At 45.2% G+C, this 22,657-nt stretch overlaps 1 protein-coding gene across 2 annotated transcripts in view; it reads left to right on the top strand.

Annotated features, from left to right (window-relative positions):
- POC1A (POC1 centriolar protein A) overlaps nucleotides 1-13,813 on the top strand; it is a 58,214-nt gene extending 44,401 nt beyond the window's left edge. For both annotated transcript variants that reach the window (XM_086469992.1, XM_086469993.1), the window contains exon 11: nucleotides 13,635-13,813. In XM_086469992.1, the coding sequence (XP_086326118.1) occupies nucleotides 13,635-13,733 (99 nt within the window). In that variant the 3' untranslated portion in view covers nucleotides 13,734-13,813. The remainder of the gene's footprint in view (nucleotides 1-13,634) is intronic.
- The last annotated feature ends 8,844 nt before the right edge of the window (nucleotides 13,814-22,657 follow it).

Below are 22,657 nucleotides of genomic sequence, written 5' to 3' on the forward strand. Positions count from 1 at the left end.
TTCAAAACCTCTGCTTTTTAGTAGTTTTTTGATAAATCTGCCTTCATCTGCTTGACAGCTTATATCTTAGCAGTTCCCTTGCATTGACTTCTGGCTCAGGCCCTGCTCTTCCCCTGTTTCTTTATGCTGCGGCACAGCAGAGTGCTACATAGCACAGGGTACCAGAGCTGGCTCATTAGCTGAAGTTTATCTAAGGTGATGCCTAAAGGAGTGGTTGGCAGCAGGACTCTGTTCTGGTGAATAACCTCTGTCTCTCTTCCCTCCCCATTATAATGTGGTCTGTAGGTAAACTCTGTTCAGATCCTTTCCCTCATCCAACGTTCACCTACACAGTCCAGTGTCTGCAGTATTCTCCTCCCATCAACAAGTCTGGGCCCTTCTGTGCTTCATCTCTAAAATGTGCTTGTCACTCACAGCTGGCAAACTACTGAGATCTTGCTAAAGCATTAATGTGCAGTTCTTCCTCAGAGTCGCTAAGCCATGATTGAACAGTACCAACCATTAACGGAGATCATCACAGTATGTGTTTACTTAATAAGAATTTGGGGATAGAGCTGTCTTTTTTAACTAAACAGCTGCTCATTGCTCCTGTGGAGAAATACCGTTTCTGATCACTGTCTGGGGTTGAATTTCATTGTGTGTTTGAGGTCTGTGAGAAGCAGGGAGAAAGCACGGGATAGTAAACATTGGTGATCTCCTGTAGATAAGACCATGGTCAGAAGATGGAAAAATCTGTGTAGGAGGGTTTTTCTGTGAGCTTGAGTGTTGTTTCTGAGGAAGAACAAGCAGGTTTTGAAAACTTGGTATTGAACATACTCATTACTAGTCTGAGTTAGCTCTCTGCTCTTGAGAAGTACTTGTCAAAGTGTAAGATGATGGGTTGGAGGGCCCATCAGGGGATTGAAGTAGGGCTGATTTAGGGATTAAAAAACATTCCAGGACTGCAGACAGTCTAAAATCATGTAGAGTGAAAACCAAAAGGTATTTAAGTTCATTTGGCAGAAATGCAAGGCGGCACTTTTCCTGTGATTGCTAAAACGCTGAGGGGGATGGGGGGGTGGAATCTTGTATGACATTGGGCCCTCACGCTTGTGAGTAAAATGCAACCCAGTGTATACACAAAATATTTTATTGCTGTTTTTACATCTCCCTAGTAAGTTTGGAATGTGATCGTTATCTTTCATTACATAAATCAGATCCACACTTCTGATGATGGATGTGTGATGGCTCCTCTTCAACTTCATAGGTGTTTAGAGGAGGCAAATATTGCAGTAATCAGTATGTGTGGGACTTAAAGTGGATATAAGCAATGCAAACTAATCTCTCAAAGATACTGTGTAACTGTAGAAAATTCCAAATGTTTTTTAAACCTAGCAGAAAGAGAAATTGAGATCAGTGGGGGAGGAATAAATTAGTAGGTTATAGGATAAAATTGGAAATAGGCCTGAAATTATAGTAAAAAAAAAAAAAGCTGCCTTGAGTAACTCTGCATTCAGCCACCTTTTACCTTTTTTTTTTTTGTAGTGCTTTTGCCATTTTTGAAGTACGTAATTTCCCCTTGGTTCTAATCTTTGTATGTTGTATTAACAGCATTTTAATGCATTTGTACAAGTAGGTAGATGTTCCTGATATACTGTTGAAATGGTTTCATAATTCTTCATATTCAGGCTAAAGTTTTGATATCTAGCAGTGAAACAAACCAACACCAAACAAACTTAAGCAAATGAGCGTGGAAGAAGTCCTTGTTCCTGGAGTAAGGAAGGAGTCTCCTCAAAGAGGAGAGGTGCAAGCAGGTAGCAGGACAGAGCCATGAAAGGTAACTCTGGAGGACATATGCTTGCATAGCTAAACTTCGAGTTTTCCAATGCTGATGGCCTGTAAGAAGTGCATTCAGCTCTGGTAGAGCCACTGTTACCCCTCTTTTGTGCGATTAGGTGTTGACTGGGAGGAGCCATGGCTTGCTGATTGCTAGCAGAGATCCAAATGAAATGGGAACAGTGGCTGGTGGTGGTTGGTTGGATGTCTTTCCTAGCCGTTTATGCCAAAGCACAACTGGTGCTGCTCCCTGTACATAGCAGAGTCAAACGAACGTTGTATGTTTTATATGGCAGCTTTGGGCCTGCTGACTCCTCCTTTCCGTGAAAGGAGGACACCACCACTTCTTCAAAAATAGAACAAAAAGCTTTCCTAAATAATTCATAACAGGATTTTTCCCTTCTTGAAGAAGGACTAAGGATGCTTCTGGTGCTCTGTTATAAATCATTGGTTCATGATTCCTGAGTGTGGATTGTTTAAAGAGAACTCGAATGGCATAAGCAGGGCCATACAGTTGAAGGGAAAAGACAGAGTTCCCATGTTTCCAGAAACCCTCTATTGACATAGCCATCCATGGATTTTTCAGGAATTTATAATTTTTTAGCTCTGTGTGAGCTTTGGTATATTTTGGATGTGGTACCTTGAGCTCCTGCGCTCTTTGTTCTTGTTTCCAACACTGTTAACAGATACACTGTACCAGTGGGGGAAACTTAAAGTTGTGATAAACTACTGTGGGAAATTATGCAAATATAAACCTAATTTATTTTCCTAATACTTTTTCCATAGCTATCACTTCAAGGTTTATCATGCTAAACCTGGTACCATGTAAAAGTGGGAAGGAGAGAAAATACTTTCAATTTCTGCTGAAAGAGGTAATAGTAAGACATCAACTGTAGGCTGTCATCACTTGCCAGTGCACAGCTTTGTTCTGAGCTGCACACTTGAAGCTGCATTGTCTGCTGCTTGCCAATTATCAGTACCTTCCCTCTATTGACAATAGATTTCGAGGTGAAGTGGGGTGTCATGCACTTGGAGACAGCGGGATTATTTTTATTCCATTAAGAGGACTCTTCCTGCCAGACACCAATTGCAAATAGAAATGCTGAGGGTGTAGAGGTGTTGTGCTCCGTGCAGCAGGATACACTTGAGCAGACTTGCTCCTTCAGTTAGGCACTTCAGCTCTTGTTAGAGAAAGATGGATCAGAAGAAACTAGTGGCTGTTGTGTGCCAGCAGTATATCTAGCAGTAACCACTATAGCAAATAGATACGGCCCTCTCAGATCTACAAAGCTTCATTTTTATGTTGTTGACTTTGTGCTGTGATTTTATTCATTAAGGTTTTTGGCAACTTTCTTTAAACTGGTCTTTGATTCAATGAAACCTTTCTTTCTTCCCCCTCACCAGAACTCTGTCAGGACATCTTTGGTTTTACTTGTAAGACAGTGGTCTAATGTGATCTGACAGGGTCTTCGTAATTTTTTTCTGAATGTGGTTTGTGTTTTGCCGTACTTCATGTGCAAATAAAGAAGTTAATGTTTGACTGCCTTTTTCAGAAGAGTAGCATGTGATTAATAATTCTGCTGCCTTGAAGGATGGAATGAGGTTGATACTCAGACATAAGCCAGTTGTTTCCAATAGTTTTGGATTAGTTGAAGGTACCCTGGTGCCCCTTTCTAGGAAAGCAGCTGATTCAAATCTGGCAAAGGAATGAGGAAGATGGAAGTAATAAATCACAATATATTGCTTTTCTCTTCCCTTTCCTGCAGCTTAGTATCTTGTCAATGCCTCAACATTTGAAAGTCCTGTTCTTTACTGTCACTTCAGATGTGAAAAGCAGGAAAATGCAAAATGTTTATCAATTTTTTTAATCAAACGCTGGATCTCAGTATCTCAGTGCCTATATGAAGAGGTGGGCTGAATATTAGTTTAAGGGGAAAACGAGATGGCTTTATCTCTTGGATAACTTGGAACAGAAAGGTGTGTTTTGGCTGAAACAAAAATGGAGCAGATAAAAGAGTTTACTTGGTTCAAATGCATTTGCTGCACTTGCAGCTGAACTGCATTTCTGAAAGATGATCATCTCTGAGTAACCTTCTCGGCTGCAGTGGTAAACTTAAATTTGCAATAGTCATCTTCAAAGGGTTGTATACCCCTGCCCTCACTCCAAACACCTGCCACTTCCATGTTCACTCTGTTAATTTGTAGCACTAGTGGGCAACAGGCACTGAAGCAAAAGCTGCTGGGTTTATGTGGGAAGGAAGATGTCTGCTCCAAATGGAGAGTTCAGAATCAGGTTAGCATAAAAAGTCATAAATAGCTGCGATAATCCACCCACAGGAAGTGGCTTTATATACTTCCCCAAACTAATCTTGCATTGAAACTGGGAGAAAACAACACAGTGAAATGGAGAAGACTTGATAAATCATCTGTAAAACAATCCAAGCCTGAACTGAAGGACAATCTAGCTCATGTGAGATGAAAGAATTATTTCACTCCAGAAAAGATTGCAGAGGGAGGGAGGAGAAGAAATTTTTTTTTAAATCATAGAATCACAGAATGGTTTGGGTAGGAAGGGACCTTAAAGATCATCTAGTTCCAACCCCCTGCTATGGGCAGGGACACCTTCCACCAAACCGGGTCACTCAAAGCCTTATTCAACCTGGCCTTGAACACTGCCAGGGAGGGGGCAGCCACAGCTTCTCTGGGCAACCTGTGCCAGTGTCTCACAACCCCCACAGCGAAGAATTTCTTCCTAATATCTAATATGAATCTACCATCTCCCAGCTTCCAGCCATTACCCCTTGTCCTGTCACCCACCCCCTGATCAAGAATCCCTCCCCACCTTTCCTGTAGCCCCCTTTAAGCACTGGAAGGCCGCTATAAAGTCTCCTGGAGCCTTCTCTTCTCCAGGCTGAACAACCCCAACTCTCTCAGCCTGTCCTCACAGGGTAGGTGCTCCAGCCCCTGATCATCTTCATGGCCCTTCTCTGGACCTGCCTGAGCAGGTCCATGTCTGTCTTGTGCTGGGGGCCTCAGAGCTGGACACAGCACTGCAGGTGGGGTCTCAGCAGAGCAGAGTAGAGGGGCAGAATCACCCCCCTCAGCCTGCTGGCCATTCTGCTCTTGATGCAGCCCAGGATGCGACTGGTTTTCTGGGCTGCGAGAGCACAGTGCTGGCTCATGTCCAGTTTTTCATCCACCATCATCCCAAGTCCTTCTTGGCAGGGCTGCTCTTGATCCACTCATCGCCCAGACTGTATCTGTGGTTGGGATTGCCCTGACCTGGGTGCAGGACCTTGCCCTTGGCCTTGTTGAACTTCATGAGGTTTAGCATGGGCCCACCTCTCCAGCCTGTCAAGGTCTCTCTGGATGGCTGGCCTCCCCTCCAGCGTGTCAACCGCACCACACGGCTTGGTGTGGTCAGCAGACTTGCTGAGGGTGCACTTGATCCCACTGTCCATATAGCTGAGAAAGGTGTTAAACGGCACCAGTCCCAATACCGACACCTGAGGAAAGTGACTTGTCCCTGCTGTCCACTTGGACATCAAGCAGTTTACTGTGACTCTTTGAGTGTGACCATCCAGCCAATTCCTGATGCACTGAGTGGTCAATCCGTCAAATCCACATCTCTCCAGGTTAGAGACAAGGATGTCGTGCAGGACAGTGTGAAATGCTTTGCACAAGTTCAGGTATGAATGAAATTAAATTCTTTAGCATAAAAAAAAAAGACTTGGAAACAAGTGAGTTGTTTTTTAATTAAAACTGACAATGGTTGTGTGTGCAACGCTTATAATGAAAATGAGTAAAATCAAATTTGTTACACTTTTTTTTTTTTTTGAGGTGTAGTCTCCAAAGCCTGTGTTGGTGAGGAATGAATGTGGCCCCTCTCTTCTGAGAGGCATTGAATGTAGATTAAACAACAGTTTTATGACTTCAAGTAGTTACAAATGAAGAAGAAAGATATTGAGGGGGTGGTGGTGTCATAAGTGCTGCTACCTCTGCCTTGCATGAATGTCTTGGTTTATGTGTTGCTCTCAAGATCTGAACACTCGCTGGCTACAGCGAGACCCAACATGTAGGAGAAAAAATGCAAGCAGTTTTTATTTCAAAAGAAATGGTTTGAAGTCAAAAACACTAATAAAAAAAGTTCCCATCTGAAAAATTTGTGAAATGCCAAATGAGCTTGGGTTTTAAATCTTAATTTAACAGATAGAGGCTATTTCTCATGAGACAAAACTATCTCTTGGAGATGCAATAGCTTTCGTGTCTCACTCAGAACAAATGAAGTACCCTGGTTGTTGCCAGTTCTCTGTATAATATAATCAGAGCTACTTTTTTTTTTCTGAAATTCACTTCCAAAATATTCTTGTTACAGAATCTCTTAAGTCTCAATGCAAATACATTTTTCTTCTTTCTAAGACTGCCTAAATTAAATGCACTCCTAGGGTTATTGCTATATTAGCAGGATGCTGTCTAAAAGCTGGCTTTTCAAAAGTGCTGATCATATCCTTGGAGGTCCACAGGATCCTTCAATGGGGAGGAATACTAAATGCCTGACACAATTTTTTTTTTTTTTTTTTTTTTTTACAAGCAGACTTTGAAGGTTGATATAAATTGTTATTTGGCCATTGGGTACCAACAGCTGGGTTAATTTATCTGAGTGATTTGCATCCTTTCAGAGGTAGATTGGGTGGCCAGGGAAGGATATGGGAAGTCTTTGGAGAGAGAGACCTCTAGTCATTTGGGGTTCTAATCTCTATGTAGTGCAGTTGCTCTCATGGTACATGCTTGGATATTTTGTTGTAAGCTTATCATAATTGGCTGTGTGGTGAAACTTGAAGTCTCTTGGCTCCTTTTGCTGTGCTGCTCTAGCCCCAGAAGTCCAGGAGCTCTGCACCAAGGAAGCTGCCCATACCTGTGCAGAAGCTTGCAGCCATTCCCTTCCAGAAACTTGCAGGATCTGAGGCAAGTGTCATCAGTTCAGCTTTGGCTGATCAGCTGTCGAGTCTGAAGCAACAGCAATGTGTGATGAAACATTTTTAGTAAGACAGCTGTAAATGGAAAGGCTATTACAGATGGCTTGTGTGCCTTGTGTCCACACATTGTGTGGAAGAAACCGGAAGACCCTGTGGCTCATCTTCTTTGTCTAGGATTGATTTAATACAACAGACACCCTTTTCTGTCCTCCGAGGTCACTTTGGTCATTGTGATCCTGGTACTGACTGTGCTGCTTGGTCTGGCAGAGTGGATGATACTAGAATTTTTGGGTACTCCTGTATGGTTTTCCTACTGTAAAAAGCACAAGCACTGCAAGTGGTGACTCGTTGCTGTACTGAGTCTAACAAAGTTGCTTCTATGGTCTAGTTAATTGTGATTCAAGCATCTGCAGAAAGTGGACTGTACTGGGATGTAGAAGGAGAGATGGCAGCTGATAATCACAGAATGGTTTGGATTGGAAGGGACCTTAAAGATCACCTAGTTTCCACCCCCCTGCTGTGGGCAGGGACCTTCCACCAGACCAGGTCACTCAAAGCCCCATCCAACCTGGCCTTGAACACTGCCATGGAGGGGGCAGCCACAGCTTCTCTGGGAAACCTGTGCTCACCACAAGTCTCACCACCCTCACAGTAATAACAAGGAGGGGTTAGCTGAGCAATACTGGATTTGAATTTTATAACTACCCACTTCTTTCTTGTAGTGCTTTGGGCTGCTAAATATATATTAAAAAATCTTTACTTTTCAAGTATTGTGAGTAGTATGTGTCTGACTGTTGGCTGAAGAGTGTTGGTGGGACTATGAGCTCTTGTGACCTGCACTAGAGAACAGACATTGAGGTTTAGCCGCACAACTTCTTGAGTAGAGTTGGAGCTCTATGTAGGGATCCTGATGAGGCCGAGTTAGTGCTAGCATTTGCACTTCTGCAGGCATCATCATGTATTCCTAGTCCATGTGACCCAACAGTGACATTGGATGAATGTGCAAAAACTGTGTTGAGGGAGCTTGTGGGACTCCTAACCCACAGCCGTACAGCAGCACTGATGGATACGTTCCTGTTTAGCCACACTGGAGCTTAGTGTTTTGTATTAACGAATATAGAAGTTTATGGGATTTGAAGCGTGTTACAAAGTAACTAAACCCAGGAAAATTCACAAAGTTGCACTGGAAGATTGAGGGGAAGGCTGAAGCACTGCATGAGCTATCTTCTTCATTCTGAAATGATCAATACACTCCATAAATCAGTCTGAGGTGAAATATTCTATGCAAATAAGCTTTGTGAGAATTCACATTAGAGTTTGCATTCAAAGAAATTGGGATGGTGAGGAGCTACAGAACTTATTTAAAAACGTCTCTGGGGTAGCAGATCTTGTTTTAGTCTGAGCAGAAGAAGAGCTATCATTTCTTTAGAAATCATTTCATGTTAAAACCAAAACAAAATGCAACCAAGACCCACCTTAATTGTGTATTTGATCTCTGAGATTAAAGCTTTGACTGCCAGAGTAAGGTTAGTCCCGGCACGCAGAAAGCCTTGCATGCCTTTGTTTGCTACAGAGTGTTAGTAACTGTGAAGGCTTCTTACTTTGTTATAATCTGATATGAGGCTTACTTCCGCAGTTAGTCTAAACTGCCAAATTTTGCTGAAAATGCTTCCAAGCATACTGAATGTCGGTAGCTGGTTTGGGTCCCATCTCAAAACTGTGTTAAGATATAACTTGCACATGAGGAGGGCAGCCTAACTTTTTCCAAGCATGCTTAGTAATAGTGAGGGTCTGCTTTGAGTTTTGCTAGATGCAGTTGCTGAGACTGAAGGGAGGCTGACAGCAAGTCAGGGCAAAACTTCATATGATAGGAGGAAAGGCTGCTTCTTACCAGACAGGTTCATGCTTAAACCTCAGAGTAACTCTTGCTGCACGAGTTCTCCCGTGAGCCTTTTAATTTTGCAGCTGACGTTTGGTATTTTAAACTATTGTTGGTGGAAGGAGTTAATTTTTTCTGTAAAAGGTAGGGAGGGCTACCCTGGTGCAAACCCTTCCCATGGTAGTTTATTTCACTCATTACATTAGAGAAAGCGCTCCCAGTACCTGGGTATTTGCTAATTCCTATACTTGCATGGGACTGCCTATGTGCTCAGGACTGTATTTAGTGGGTGTTGGAGGTACCATTTTAGTGATCTGCATGCAATAACCGGGGCTGCTTCTTGTCGATACTACTAACTTTAACTGGTGCATTTGAAGGTTGGCAACTGTACTCCTTTCTTGCAAGACTGTTTTTACTTTCCAGACCTGCCGACACATCTCCTTAGTGCTGTGCAGCAGTCTGTGATCCAAGTGTCATGAATTTGTGCCCTAGAGATACATGGGTACCTCTGAATCTACTCATTAATACTTGCCAAGGAGGGACCTTTGGATGCTAAGGCAGCATTTTTATGACGCAGTACTTGCTGTACTTCTTGGCCGTGTTTGGGACTGAAATCAGCTCTGAAATTACTGTTTTTGGGGAAAACCATTAAGAAGTTAGAGCAGGGTATCTAGCTCTTCCAGCATTGTTCTTGCTTTTTACAGAGGGCAGAGCTCTTAAGCCTGCAACTCCAGGTCAAGCTTGACAAGTCTTATTCTGCAAATCCATGGGCCATCTGTAGACTTCATTGTGCCTCTTGAAAGGCATCCCTAAGTCTCTCCTTGTACTAGCACAGAGCAGCGGGGAAACAGAGTGCACAGAAACTTAGAAACTTTGGCATTTGTTGCGTGTGCTTTTGCAGGTGCGTTTCTGATAAATTGAAAAGAAAATGCTGCCTTCATAAATAAACGCATCAGATGGGAAAGAAAAATCTGAAGACATATAAGTAATGTTTTTTCTTGGGCTATTCAGTCTGTTGGTGCCCTGAAAAATCTTTTGTAGTATATGCTTAGAAAAACTGGTGGAGCAAACTTCTAAGAATCTTTTTATTTAAGTAAAGCTAAGAAACTACTATCTCCTTTCGAGACCAATGGAGAGTGGGATTTTATGTTATGAAATGGCAACAGGGATAGAAATGCAAGTGTAATACTTTGCCTTCACGTAGCCAAGAGCACATCTACTTTGCAGTTGGCGTGCAGGATCATATCCCTTGTAGGCTCATCCAAGCTGTTGTTACCTGATGTGAGTAACTGTTCTATCAATACATGGTTTTATGGGTATCCCACAATTCAAGTGGATCAGCATGTCCCCTGTGCTATTATGTGTGCGACTCAATCAAAGCTGGTGTGAGTGGCATACTGAAAACCCATGTGGGACTTGCAGGGCAGGAGCTGCACCTTTTTGGTTGCAGAGCAGTCATCCTTTAGCAGGGTGAGCCTAACATTATTCCACCACTCTTCTGTGCTCTTGCCCACTTAGCCCCCAGCTCCAGGTTAAGTACTGCTTTAGGTAATGAGCAGCCAGCTGCCTAGGTGGATCTCCCTCTCCTGGCAGGGACTCCCACCACTGCTTGAGTGGGTTGCTGGTGGCCTCTGCTTGCTGCTGCGGAGTCTGCTTTCCAGGTTTCCTTTGGCAGTTGTAGAACTGGTTCCTGTTGGTGTTCAGTTAGCACCTGGTTCCCCTTATCTGTAGTCCTTAAAAGAGGCAGGACTGATTGCTCCTGCAGGGCTGCTGCAAAAGCCTCAGCCCTGAGGCTAGTGGTTCTTACACTGTCTCTGCTACTTAAGGGGACAGTGAAATCTTTGACAGGGACTAAGGAAAAAAGGTACTGATGGAACAGTATCACACATCACTATTATTTGGGTTGAGGGAGTAGAAATAACATGGAGGAATTGCATAGGGGACTTATCATCATGTAAGCAAGTGTGACTACTGGGTGCTTCAGTTTAGGTGTCCTGGGAGAGAATGGAGCTGGATATTCCCCAGAACTTAAAAGTAGGGAGGCAACTTTTTTTTGCTATGTAGTTTCTCATTCATGTTTCCAAAGAGAAGAACAGGGCTTTTTCTAGGCCAAGTGTGAAGATGAATGAAGACAAATGTTGCAGGAAGTGTTACTAGAAGTGATTTAAGTAAGTTTTCTTTTGTGTGGAAAATTGCATATTCTGTTCTGGTGTTCATAGTAATGCTTAGTATATTACTGTAGTGTCAGAAATACTCCTAAAAAAAATAGGCTGATCTTTCTTTTTGTTTAAGCCTAAGCTGTTATCCTTCTGCCGGTTTGAGCCAGGACTTCAATAAATTATCCAACATCTACTCCCTGGTGCGTAATGGAGACATGTACTGTGCTCCTGACACAACAGGAAGCCCAGATCCTGCCACAGAGAAACAGCTCAATTGCAAACCCAGCTCCAGGGAATCCTCACTGAATCTGGCTAACAGTATTTTCCTCCTTGGCTTAATTGTTTGTTTGTTATCTTATGAAAAGCAATAGCAAAACCAGGCAGGAGTTGAATGGGTGCAGTTTAATTTGCCTACCAACAAGGACTTGCTTTATAAATAGCAACATGGAAATATTGTAAAACTCTGTCAGCTGCTAATAAAGGAGCTTTTCTTTTATGTGTAAGCTGCAATATAGCACTAACAGCAGCTGGGCAGTATTTGTGCTTTCCCTTACCTTCCTAGGATGTCAGATGCCCTGTGTATTTTGGGCATCATATATTCAAGTCTAAATGGACTGTAGTCATCAGTTCCTACTTTGGACTTCCTGGATTTCTTTTCTGACTGCTACTTTTCCATTTCTAGTTTCCAAAAAATACTCACTACAAGTTTTCTGCTTATACTTACGTGCAATTTCCATTCCAATAAACATTTTCCTTACAGCTTTTTCACAAATTCAACACTTTCTGAAATCTGCTTTACTTGCGCATAGTCTCACGGTGCGCGTGTAACAGCACTTAACTCGGATCGGCAGGATTGTGGTAGCAGTAAATCATGGGACGTAGGAACTGCAAGTAACCTGGGGCTTTGCTTCTAGCAGGGCAGTGAGACCAGGGCATTCATCCAGTTGGTTATCTTTCTAAAGGAAATTTGAAGCAGTGTTTCACCCACCTCCCTCCCCTTTTTAACTGAGTCTTGAGTTGCTAGTTCTCCTTTTTTAAATGGAAAGGCTAGGATCCCTACTGCTTTTCATTTTCTCTCTGGTTGTTTGCAGAATAAGATCTTTGCTGTAAACCCCTGGTAGACATTCAGCCTGCTGTGTTCTGCCCTGACCAGCTTTATTTGTGACCTCTGTCAGACAGCCACTAGGCACTAGCATGGCTGGATATGAAAAAGATGAAATCCTCCTTCCTTTGAATAGACAGGAGGGCTCCTGCTGGCTCTGGGGCACCTGGGATGTGACCTGCTGGCTCCACAACGTTTCTTCCGGTTCTCTGTGTACTGCAGTTCTTGTGCCTCAAAGGGGTGGCAGGAAAGGAAGAAAAAAAAACTCAAATGAAGCTAGTGCTGTAGCCCACAGGAATATTTAAGCAATGCAGGGGGTTTTCTTTCAGGTGAAGCTTTCTACAGTTGCAGCAATGTTGCATTAGGAAGCAAGAGTTAGCTCTTCTGCTTTGTCACAGGTCAGCGGTACATGTGCGGTAGGAATAGGCTTTGAACTATGCTTGGGGAGGAAAAAGAGGGTGTATGATGGTAAATGCTATGATGCACAGGGCTTTTGGACTTCGTTGATATGTGATCTTGCAAGATGACTTTACCGTAGTGCTTGATGTTGTTTTTACTACATCTGTTTTCTCTTCCCCCCCACACCATTTGTCTCATTCCCCAAATCACTTCATGGGAGACTTTCCCTAGTCTCAAGTGGCCTTAGCCAAGCTATTTCCTCTCTTTGTGCTTTCGTTTCGCCAGCTGTAAAATGGGGATAATGAGACCTGCGTTCTTTTGTCAGGCACTTAGAGATGTGCTTACGAAATGCGCTATTAAAAGCCTTTCTATGTATAACTTCTATACAAACAACGGTTGTCCAAGTTTATTTGAATTACTGTATTAAAGTCTAAGGTTCAGAACATCCTTTGTTTTTAACAGAGGATGTTATTTATGCAGCAAAAAATGCTCAAAATGTGAAGCTAATGATTGTTGCTGATGAGTTTATGGATATTAAAGCATTAAATCATCACTGCCTATTATCAGCAGTTCCGGTATCTTTGGAAGCTGAAAGTGGTTCGGCATACCTAGGTCCCTTGGTTGTCTTGGAGTGATCAATAAAATGTTTTCAGCAGAAGCTTTTATTGCCACGTGATTAAAATGTTCTTCCTGTGCATCCTGTACATGATGATTTCAGCTGGAGGAGAAAGATAGAACAATCCTTTGTGGGGTAACTGGATTACACAAAATATTTAGGCATTACGTTGAGGTAGGTATTGCCACTTTGGGTTTCGATTCCCCTCCATCACCTGTTGCGCTGCCTTATGCTGGTAGGGTTTTTTTTGCCTGTGCTTGTCCAGCAGGTTTTGCGGGTTTCAGTTGCAGCAGATGTATGGTATTCAGGGAAGGGAGGAAAGTCAGAAGCAGAGAGGCAAAATCAAAGCTAAAACTGTTCAAAACTTCTGTCTCTCATTAGCAGAAGAGTGTCTGGTGGCTGATGAACATGGAAGGACAGAATCTGTCTGAAAGGAAATGCAGAGCTCAATTTGAAAACGCTTAGTGCCAAAACATGTGCTTGGTGTTGTCTGCAGGACAGCTTCGTGCCTGCCACCCTTTGTGCCCCTCAGGGCTCTGCCCTGCTAAAATGCTGATACTGGAGTTACAGCCCTGAAATAATTCCTCAAAATACTCCTGTGAATCTAGTATTTTATTATCCACTGAGAGTACAGTATGTAGCTTGTTTTTGTGGGTAGCTCAACAGCAGCTCTCATTTTGTTTTGTAGACAGTTTCCATCCTGGAGCAGAGGCTGACGCTCACTGAAGACAAGCTGAAGGAATGTCTTGAGAATCAGCAGAAAATCATTCAGAACAAAATGAGCTGATTTCCTGAGAGAAGACGGGAGCTGAAGGCGTTGGGAGGTTTGAGGTTGTTTGTGTTCCTAACAGACTGTGTGTGACTTGCTTTAACGATTTTGAGCACAATCTATTTTTTAATTAGAATGTACAGTTATTGTATCTGTAAATAAGCTTTGTTACTTTACTAAAATAAAAATATTTTATTCATAAGTGCGGATGATGATTATGATCTCCTGTGTTTTCCAGAGATATAGTAGCCAGTGTGCGGTCTGAGTATTAACTAGGAAGGTTGCATCTCTCCTGCCTTTGGTGCTGCTGAGTTAGTTTTAGAATGTTTAAGCATCTTGGAGTTGCCAAATGTCTGTCACTGGCTGTATTAGGCTTGTTGCTGAGGTGTGTGCTTGCTATAGGTGACAAGCAAAGAGCTCCCAGGATGTTTCAGGCAGTGGGAGTTTGCCTCCATTCTCAGACCGTAGCAAGCAGGTGAGGTCCCAGCGCAGCTGGTACCTGGAGAAGGGTCTGTCTCACCCGAGCCCCAGGTGGTGCCTGGCAGACCTGACAAAGAGCAGTTCAGACCCTGGATGGTATTTGTGCAGAGGTGACTAAATCCAGTGGTGGGATTTAACCTACTCCCTTGTGCAACGTGTGGAAAACAATTGCTTGAGGCTGGAAGAGAGGCCCTGGTGGGTCATATGCAGGATTCCAAGCACATTTTGCTTTGTCTTCATCTGCTTCTTAAATTAAAGGCAGGGTAGAGGGAGAGAGGAGGCAACCAAATAGCAGAATGTTTGCTCCATTGTGGAACTTCCCTGTTCTTGCACCAGACTGCCTTGAATTTTTGGTTGTTTTGCAAGTGTTTTCATGGTTGAAATAGCTTATCACTCACACCTAAGCTCTCACCCTTCTCTCTGCATCGCTCCTTCTGACTGTTTCAGGGCTTTAGCAGGTGTTCAATATGTAGCTGCACAAGAATTTGGACTTCTGCGAGATCCTGTTCTCCAACACCTCTTTTGCTACCACACACTGGAGGTCTCCTTTCTTGCAATAAACTATTACCCACATTCCTGGAGAAGTGAGCTGCAGGAACTTGAGCACCTCAGGGTTAATGAAACCCTTCTCACCACTGTTTGGCCTCTTCAAGCAGGGAGGCTGTCTCTGTCCTTACCCTAGGTAGTCCCTCCTGCTGCCACTGCCTGCCAGCCTCACACAGCTTCCAAGGCCCCCATCTCCAGATGTGCTTGGGGTTTTTTTGCACCTGTTGCTGTTGCAGGCTGTGTCTGCTGGTGTACAGTGTCTTGATAGTGCTAATACTCCTCATCCCATGTGGGTGAAGCTGCTTGCATTCCCCTGCCATCACCACGAAACTTCTGGTCTCCTTCCCTCTGGGTACTTTGTACATCTCTAAGAACCTCTTGTTGGCATTATCACAATATTTCACTCTTTGATTTGTGGGAGGCTGAGAGCTTTTTCATTTCCATGCTTATTGGGTTGATTATAAATCTGAGTTTCTCTCTGCTCGGCCACAGACTATTTGTTTTCTGTTTCCAAGCTCCGAGTCTGATAAATCATTACTTCCTTTTAGATTACACTAATGGAATCAATTCAGTGATATTCTTCCGTGCTTTTGCTATAAGCTTTCAGTGGCTTTCTGCTGAGAGACTGACATCATTTTCATTGAAATGAACTTATGTTGTGATGTGGGTGGGTGAGGAGGAGGGGACTCAAAGGTATGTGCGGCCAGTTTGCTGCTAGGAGAAGGCTGTTCCTGCCCTGATCTGCTGCCACTGAAGCAATGACAAAAATGAATTGCGAGAACCTAATATATCAGTTTGATCCTCAATGTGGTGGACTGGCCTTTGGGGTGGGGGTGTGGAGGGGAGAAGAAAACTTAAGCTATTCCAACATTCCTCAGTTTTTAAGCTTTGCTTTAAAAATAGCCTTTGCTTCCTTTTGATGTGTAGTTTCTAATGCCTTGGAGACCACAGAAACAATTTGTGTGTAGTGTTTTAGGGAGAATGGCAATACAAATGACTTGGGCACATTCAATACAGACACATTTTCTTTTCAGATGTTCTGAGTGAATCCCTTTGAAAGATTTAATTGTGCTTCTAGACTAGATGAGATGCTCAGGTGCTAAAGGGCAGGACAGTGGGATGTAGGGAAAGCTGCTTTTCTGGACTCAACTTCTTAAAAGCACTCATTTGATCAATACAACCTCTTGTTGTACAGGTAATCCAGGGTGGATGGGTGTGGGCAGTGAGGAGAAGAGGGAATCCAACAACCTCTATATGGTTTAGGTGACAAGAAAGGTAATTTGAAGGGAATTTCTTCTGACTGTATTCTCCATCTCAATCATTTCCTTGTCCCAAATCTCAGCAACTTGCTCTCTCTTCATTTCCCTTCGTTACAACATCTTACCTGGAGTAGGATATCAGGACTTAAAATGTACCAGCACTTCTAAAGGGTGGCTATTGCTTAAGAGGCAGGCAAGGTGTGGAAAATACAAGATTTAAATTATGAACCTTGTGCTTAAACATTGAGCAATAACCTCAGAAAAACATCTGAGGAGCCCAGATCCTGTTGCCTGCCTTGTCCCTAGGCTCCATGCTTAACTCTGTCTACTCAGCACCACAGTTTTTGACCACTGAGTGAATTAAATCCACTTTCATTTTTACACTCATGATGTTTTTGACTCAAGAACATCTGCAGCAACTGTTTAGTGAAGCTGTTAACTTGAAGAGCAGTGGAACAGCAAAGCAAGGAGGAGCAGGTTGTCTGTGCTTCGGCTGATGTTGCTTTTATACCGTGTGAGAATATAACTTACCTTGAAAACCACTTGTGGTGAGCTCTGTGCACAGGGAGGCTACAAAGAGTTAAGGATTTTGTTTTGGCTCCAAGGCACACTTGAAGCCAAGTTCTTAAAAAAGTAGTTTAATTTGTTGCCATTACATTTGCCAGACGTATGACCTCACTAAACTTTCAGCAACAGCTCTTTGTGCTGAGATTGGCCCCTGGGGAACCCGGTGCTGCTGCAAATGGCTTTTTGGCTGCTATGAGTATGGAGCATGTTAAACATAACCGTGATTTGTGAAAAAGTAAGAATCTTCAAGCACTGCCCACTTCCCTTCCTGTCTGGGAGCTGGAATTGGGCAGATACCACAGCAGAGCTCATAACGGAGTAGGCAAAAACACCAGAGCGCTGTGGTGTTGACTCTTCTGGCCAGGAAGCGAGATGGCCAGGCGCATCTTCTGCCTGCAGGGTCGTCACTGGACATAAGTCTGCCAGCTAATTAGAAAATAAAATCCAACTATGATCTAAGTAGCTGGGCTAAAACTAGCCAGCCTTGTGGTACAAATCACTTGTTATGTAACATATTTGAAGAGCTGCTTTTGAACAAAGTGTCTTTGGAAACACGAGTGAGTAGGAGGGAAGGGAAGTGAATCGTTTTGCAAAGGTTTGTCACTTGTGACGTGAGCGCAGGGCTGCGTTTCTGCTCTTGCTTTTAGAAATGGTTGCTCTCCAAGTGCTTCTCAAATGGCACAACCTGATCGGCTGTAGTTTTGGGAAGGAGATGTGATGGCAAAGATTCTCTTACTGATGCTCATCTGCGTATTTAACCTGGATTTGGTGTGCTGTAGGAAGTTTTGTGTATCTCTCCAGGAAAGCTGGGATCTATTTCTAGCTCTGCAACAAAACTGCCATTGCAGGCAAGCATCACTCTTCAATCCCCTGTTCTCCTTGTCAGGGGAGATGCATATAAATTACTTCCTCTATTGAGGTACAGGTTCTGTGGATGAAGAGCTCATTAGAGATGTCAAGGAAGAGAGAGGTGGGCTCGATTCCAGAGCACAGGTCTCTGGACCCTTTACTTTCTCCCTGTCTTGTAGCACAGCAGCCACTGTTGGGGCTGTGTGCTGAGCACCTTTCTGCTACTCAGCATGAGTGATGGCTGTCACCTAGGGCTTCAGGTGGACGTTGAAGTTAACTGGTATCGCTTCTGGGCAAAGATCAGGGGTACATGCTTACATCAGCATGTTGGGAGAGGGTGCTGCGGGGTAGTTCCTGGTGGGGGATGAACGTCATGACCAACCAGGGATGCTCTGGCAGAGGGTAACTCACTCTCTGCTTAGCTGCAGCTGAGACAGGCCAGGTTACTGCTGCTTGAGGCCATGAATTTGCTGTCTGCAAGGAAGTATTTCCCCAGTGACCACCCTTAGATTTCTTTATACTCACTCCAGCCCTCCAGCCCTTCCTCCCTGATAATGCAATACAGCTGGAAATGCACCATTTTGTTGTCACAAAACAGGCTCAATCAGTGTTGTGACCCACCGCCAAAAACCTGTCACCTCTGTTCTCCTTTGCTGTTTCTGCTCCCTGCAGGCATCTTCTATGCAGCTAACTCACTGGACACCAATCAAGCTGAGGATATGGTGGTGCTCTGTGTGCCACAAGGATTTTTCTGCAAATGTCCGGTGAGGAGTGCTACGAAGGCTGACCCTGCTTACCGCAAAAGCTTGCGGCTGCATGGAGCGTGTTGGTGGTAGCTGTTCTTTCAGCTGGTGACCGAAAGGGTTGATCAAAGTAGCTGCCTGGATGGAGCTCCTGCATGGCCTAACTCCCCTCTCAGGTGGCTGCTTTTGGCAATGTTTCCATTGTCACATTTGCACAGCCCTGCTGAAGGCCAGAGCTAACCTTGGTGGACAGATCTCCAGACTGAAGGCGGAGCTCCACTGCTTAGCTGAAATGGGCAGATCTTACAGGCCTCCCAGCTTGGGAGTGTGCTGGGCCCCCTGAAATCCTCCCAGAAGGAAAACCTCCTTGCAGCATGATATCAGCTGGGGGCCGTCATTGCTTTTCCCCTTTTGTAAATCTACTCTGCTACATATAGATGCCAGAACAGCAAGAAAGGCTCTGCCTGCTGCTGTGCTTGGTCCATATGGTGTAGCAGGCACCTTGTGCTAACCAGAGTTAGCCAAGATGGTCTTCATCCTGTGAAAGTCTAGGAACATCCTTTTTTTTGTTTGTTTCTTTGGGTTTTTTTTAAATTTCCCTCCTACCTTCCAGTTCCTCAGCTTCTCTGAAAGGCTGTGGTTGCTTCAGAGGACATTGTTCCTTTTGTCCTGGGGGCCATAGATGTTTCTTTCTACATCAGTGTCTTCTGATGCAGGCCTGTGGCTGGAAAAGCTTCTTGTTGCATATTGGGCTTGCTAGACGAGAGCTTTCTTCAGGAGTTAGGGAGGAAGACTTTGGGGTTTGGCACTTGTCACTTGTAAGCATTGGTCAGTACAACCAAGACAGAGGTAGTTGTGTTATTGCAGAACCTGCTGAATGCTCTGTTTTCCTGTACTAAACGTAGTTGGAGCAGAAGCATGTGACATGTCGCTACCGAGATCTGGTGGCCCACATGCCACTATGGTTGAAAGTTTCATCTGGCTTAATTGCAGATCCTTGGAGAGACTCCAAGAGTGGGAGGGCAGGCTTTGGTTTTGCGGCTTCGCCTCTGCGGTGTTTCATCCCATCTTATGTCCGTGTGTGGTGGTAGAGCTTAAGAAACCCTTCCCTAAAGCAGCTTCAAAGTTGGTCAGTGCAGCAAGGTCAAGATCGTGTTTGGGTTCTGCTTTTGAGGTCATGGAGAAAGACGGCACTTAACGTGGAGAAGCTTTGCAAAGCAAGGCTGTACCAACCTCCTCCTCCACTGGCTGTTTCTTCATTTCTGCCACTGTCTGTGTTAGGCTGCAGGTGAAGTCCCTGTTAACAGGGTGGTGCTTTCTTATCTGAAGGTGGAGTGAGGCAAAGGGCTGGAGTGGAAATGGTGGCCTTCAGCTGGGAAGTGACTTACCCTAGGCTTCAGGTCCGAGAGCACACGTGGGAACTGGTGGGGCCTGACTCTGTGCTCAGTGCTGGTACTGCCCAGGAAAGGTGCTCTCAAACCCTCCTGCTCACTGGGCATCTCCCCTGTTGTGCTCTGCAGCAGCAGTGGCACAGCTGGACAGTGGCACAGCTGGACAGTGGCACAGCTGGACAGTGGCACGCTAAAAGAAAACTGTAGGATGGGGGAGTATGTACTGGAACAAAAGCTCTCAAGATAATGCCCCAGCAGCAGAGACTAAAATCCTGCATGTGTGATGGAGAGGAGTGATTTGGGAGAAGTACAGCTGTCTTGCTGTAGAGATGTTCTATTCTTCAAGGTCTTGGTCTTCAGTACGGTGTGACAAAATACTATGGATGCTTCCACAGCTTCAGGAGTGAGAAAGGGAGACTTCAAGCCGCAGGTTTGTGGAGCAAGACCCCTCAAGGTGACCCGTTTGAATATGGCCATACCTACATGCTGTTATGTTGATTAACAAATAGCTTTAATGCCCCTTGATCTTTTGCTTAAAGATCAATGTGAGCCTGCTGGGGGTTCTTTTTGTAGCTCCTGTTTGTTTGCTAAGGGAGAGATTATTTGACCTGTGTATTTGTGTGATGTGTTTCTTTCCTCTATTATTTATGAAATCAATAGATCTTAAAAAGGAACATTTGCTGCAAAGTGTCTGAAGCAAGGTGTGCTGGAGGAGAATGTAAAAACCTGCCTGTTAGCACAGCCTTTCTCATCACCCAAGCATCTTTGTCAGAGAGGGGGAGAGAAATTCACCTGAGCACAAAGGGGTGGTTTGTCCATGAAAGTGCTTTGACGATGTCCCGGGTGATGGGAGGCAAAAGCAGAAATCCTTGCCTGAGTGCCTGCAGATCACGCAGTGAAGCAGGAGCAGGCATAAGGGTGGGTCATGGGATTGGTTTTGTAAATTTGGCAGCCCAACTGGGAGAGGGGAGGCATGACCCAGGCTGTATCCTGCAGAGGACCCTGAAAATTCTTTAGATATGTTTAACTGGGGCCGTGTTGGTGGCATTGAGCAGGCTCAGTTTGCTCTGGAGACTTTGCAGCAGTCCACAGGGCTGCTTCATCTTATTTTTAGAGGACAGATCTATTGCTCTGTGCAGCACCCTGCACAAGATGGTACAAAGCTCTCTTGTCTGTGGCAATACTGTCCGGACTGTTGTTTACTTATACACCTGCATCAGCCCAGGTTTTTGCCTGGCAAGGTTCCACATGTTCCTTTGCCTCTAGGACTCATGCCCCAAACTGGCCTGCTGCTTTCCAAGCTGAGGCTCGGCCAGTGCTCCGTGCAGACAGGAAAAGTCCAATTCTGTGTGTAATGAGGCAGCAGTGAGCAGTCTCCGCTGACCCAGCCAGTGTGGATGTACCTTGCAACCGTGGTCTACAGTGGGATCCACTGGTGAAGGGGCTCCTGGATAGCCAGAGATGTCTGAGGTGAGGCCCAGGAGCATCCTGGCTTTGTCTTCTCTCTGCACCAGTGCAAGCTGGAGAAGGGCCCTCAGTCTCCAGCCTGGCTCGGGTATAGTCACGAGCTGGTGTGCACAAAGAGCCAGCTTTTACCCATGCTCTGCTGTCTGCAGGCATTAGTAGCCCAGCACTGACATAGCTTTTTTAGAGGAACCAAAGCCGCCAGAACCAGCTTCTGAGCCCGCTGATGTAGCACCTGTCTTTGATATCAGCTGGGGATGTGGGCAGAGGCATCTTCTGCAAACAGTGGAGCTGAGTAAGAGACGATGCTTATTCTTCCTTGCTGCTTCTTTGTTTTTCTTGTTGCAAGTGAGCGTCTGCTACGTTCGAGTCAAGGGGAAGCTGCTTGTCTGGGTCCTATGGAGTAAGTCCTTGGAGGATGCCCCAGAGCTGGAGTGGGGACTGGGGGGCTGCAGGGGTGGCCTTGGAAGGGCAGAAGAGTTGTGGAAAAAACAGGCAGCAGGACCGGGGGGGCTTGGGGATAAAGTGCCCCTTACTGCTACCAGGTAATGAATTGGGTAACCTGAGCACCAGGCAGTAACCCGCTCCGTCTCCAGGCATGGGGAGGGAATGAGGGTGGGATAGCAAGCACAGCTCTGTGGGGCAGGGTGCAGGGCTTTCTGCAGATGTAAGTCCAGCTCCCGGAGGACAGGGAGCTCTCCTGTGCTGCCATATCTGCTTGTCGGGTCAGGAGCAAGCACCTAGGTGAAGCACTGGCCCCTTGCTGCTCCGCTCTGGAGTTTCTCTGTGGTAGCATCTCCAGACAGAGCACAGGATCTGTGCTGATGGCTCCTCCGGCACCTGCGCTCCCCAGCAGTGATTTCTGCTTGGAGTTACCTCCGACACCTCCCTGGTGCTGCAGAAGGAAGCAGCTGGCAGGGAAGCTCGGTGTTGTCCAACTCAGCGATGGGTTTGCTGTGGGTGTGGGCATGGCCACGGCAACCAGCCCTGGTGTGGCTGCAGCTTGCGGTAAGCCTGGGGTGATTTTGCCACCTCTGGCAATTTGCTGCCTCAAGCAGCTGCCTGCTTTGCCTCTGCTGAGAGCCAACCTTGCTGCCCACTTACACAGCAACATTTGAGCACAGCAAAACTTGCTTGAGCGAGATCTAGAGCTCGGGATCGGGGCCGAGTCTCTCCTTGCACCAGGAATCGGTCACTTGCTTTGCTTCAAAAAACAACGTTGGACAAGCCTCTGTGTCTGCTTCCTTTTCCCACCCCTCCGATAGTGATGGCCTGTTCGTTTCCCTGCAGCCCGTGGGTTTCCCTGCGCTCCCTGCCCAGCGGCTCAGCAGCACGTTTTGGAGGTTACGTTCTTTGCTGCAATTACCCGGCTCTCCTGCTGCTCCTTACTGTGTGCTGCCTTTGTCGCCAGCTCTCAGAGGAGAAGCACAGATGAAAGAGAGCAGAGGTGATTGTATTTAATAGCAATGAAAACTGGTGTGGTGATTTGGGTCCATTTTCCTTCCCTCTCTCCCACCTATTGAAGTTGGAAGGCAGCTTTGAAACCAGACATGATCATCTCACCAGGAACATGCTCCATCACAGCACCGGAAGGGAGGAGAAAGCCAGTGACCGGCTTTACATGCATCCATGCTACCTGGGTT

Source organism: Leptosomus discolor, chromosome 9, assembly GCF_034619465.1.
Source record: "Leptosomus discolor isolate bLepDis1 chromosome 9, bLepDis1.hap2, whole genome shotgun sequence".
NCBI lineage: Eukaryota > Metazoa > Chordata > Aves > Leptosomiformes > Leptosomidae > Leptosomus > Leptosomus discolor.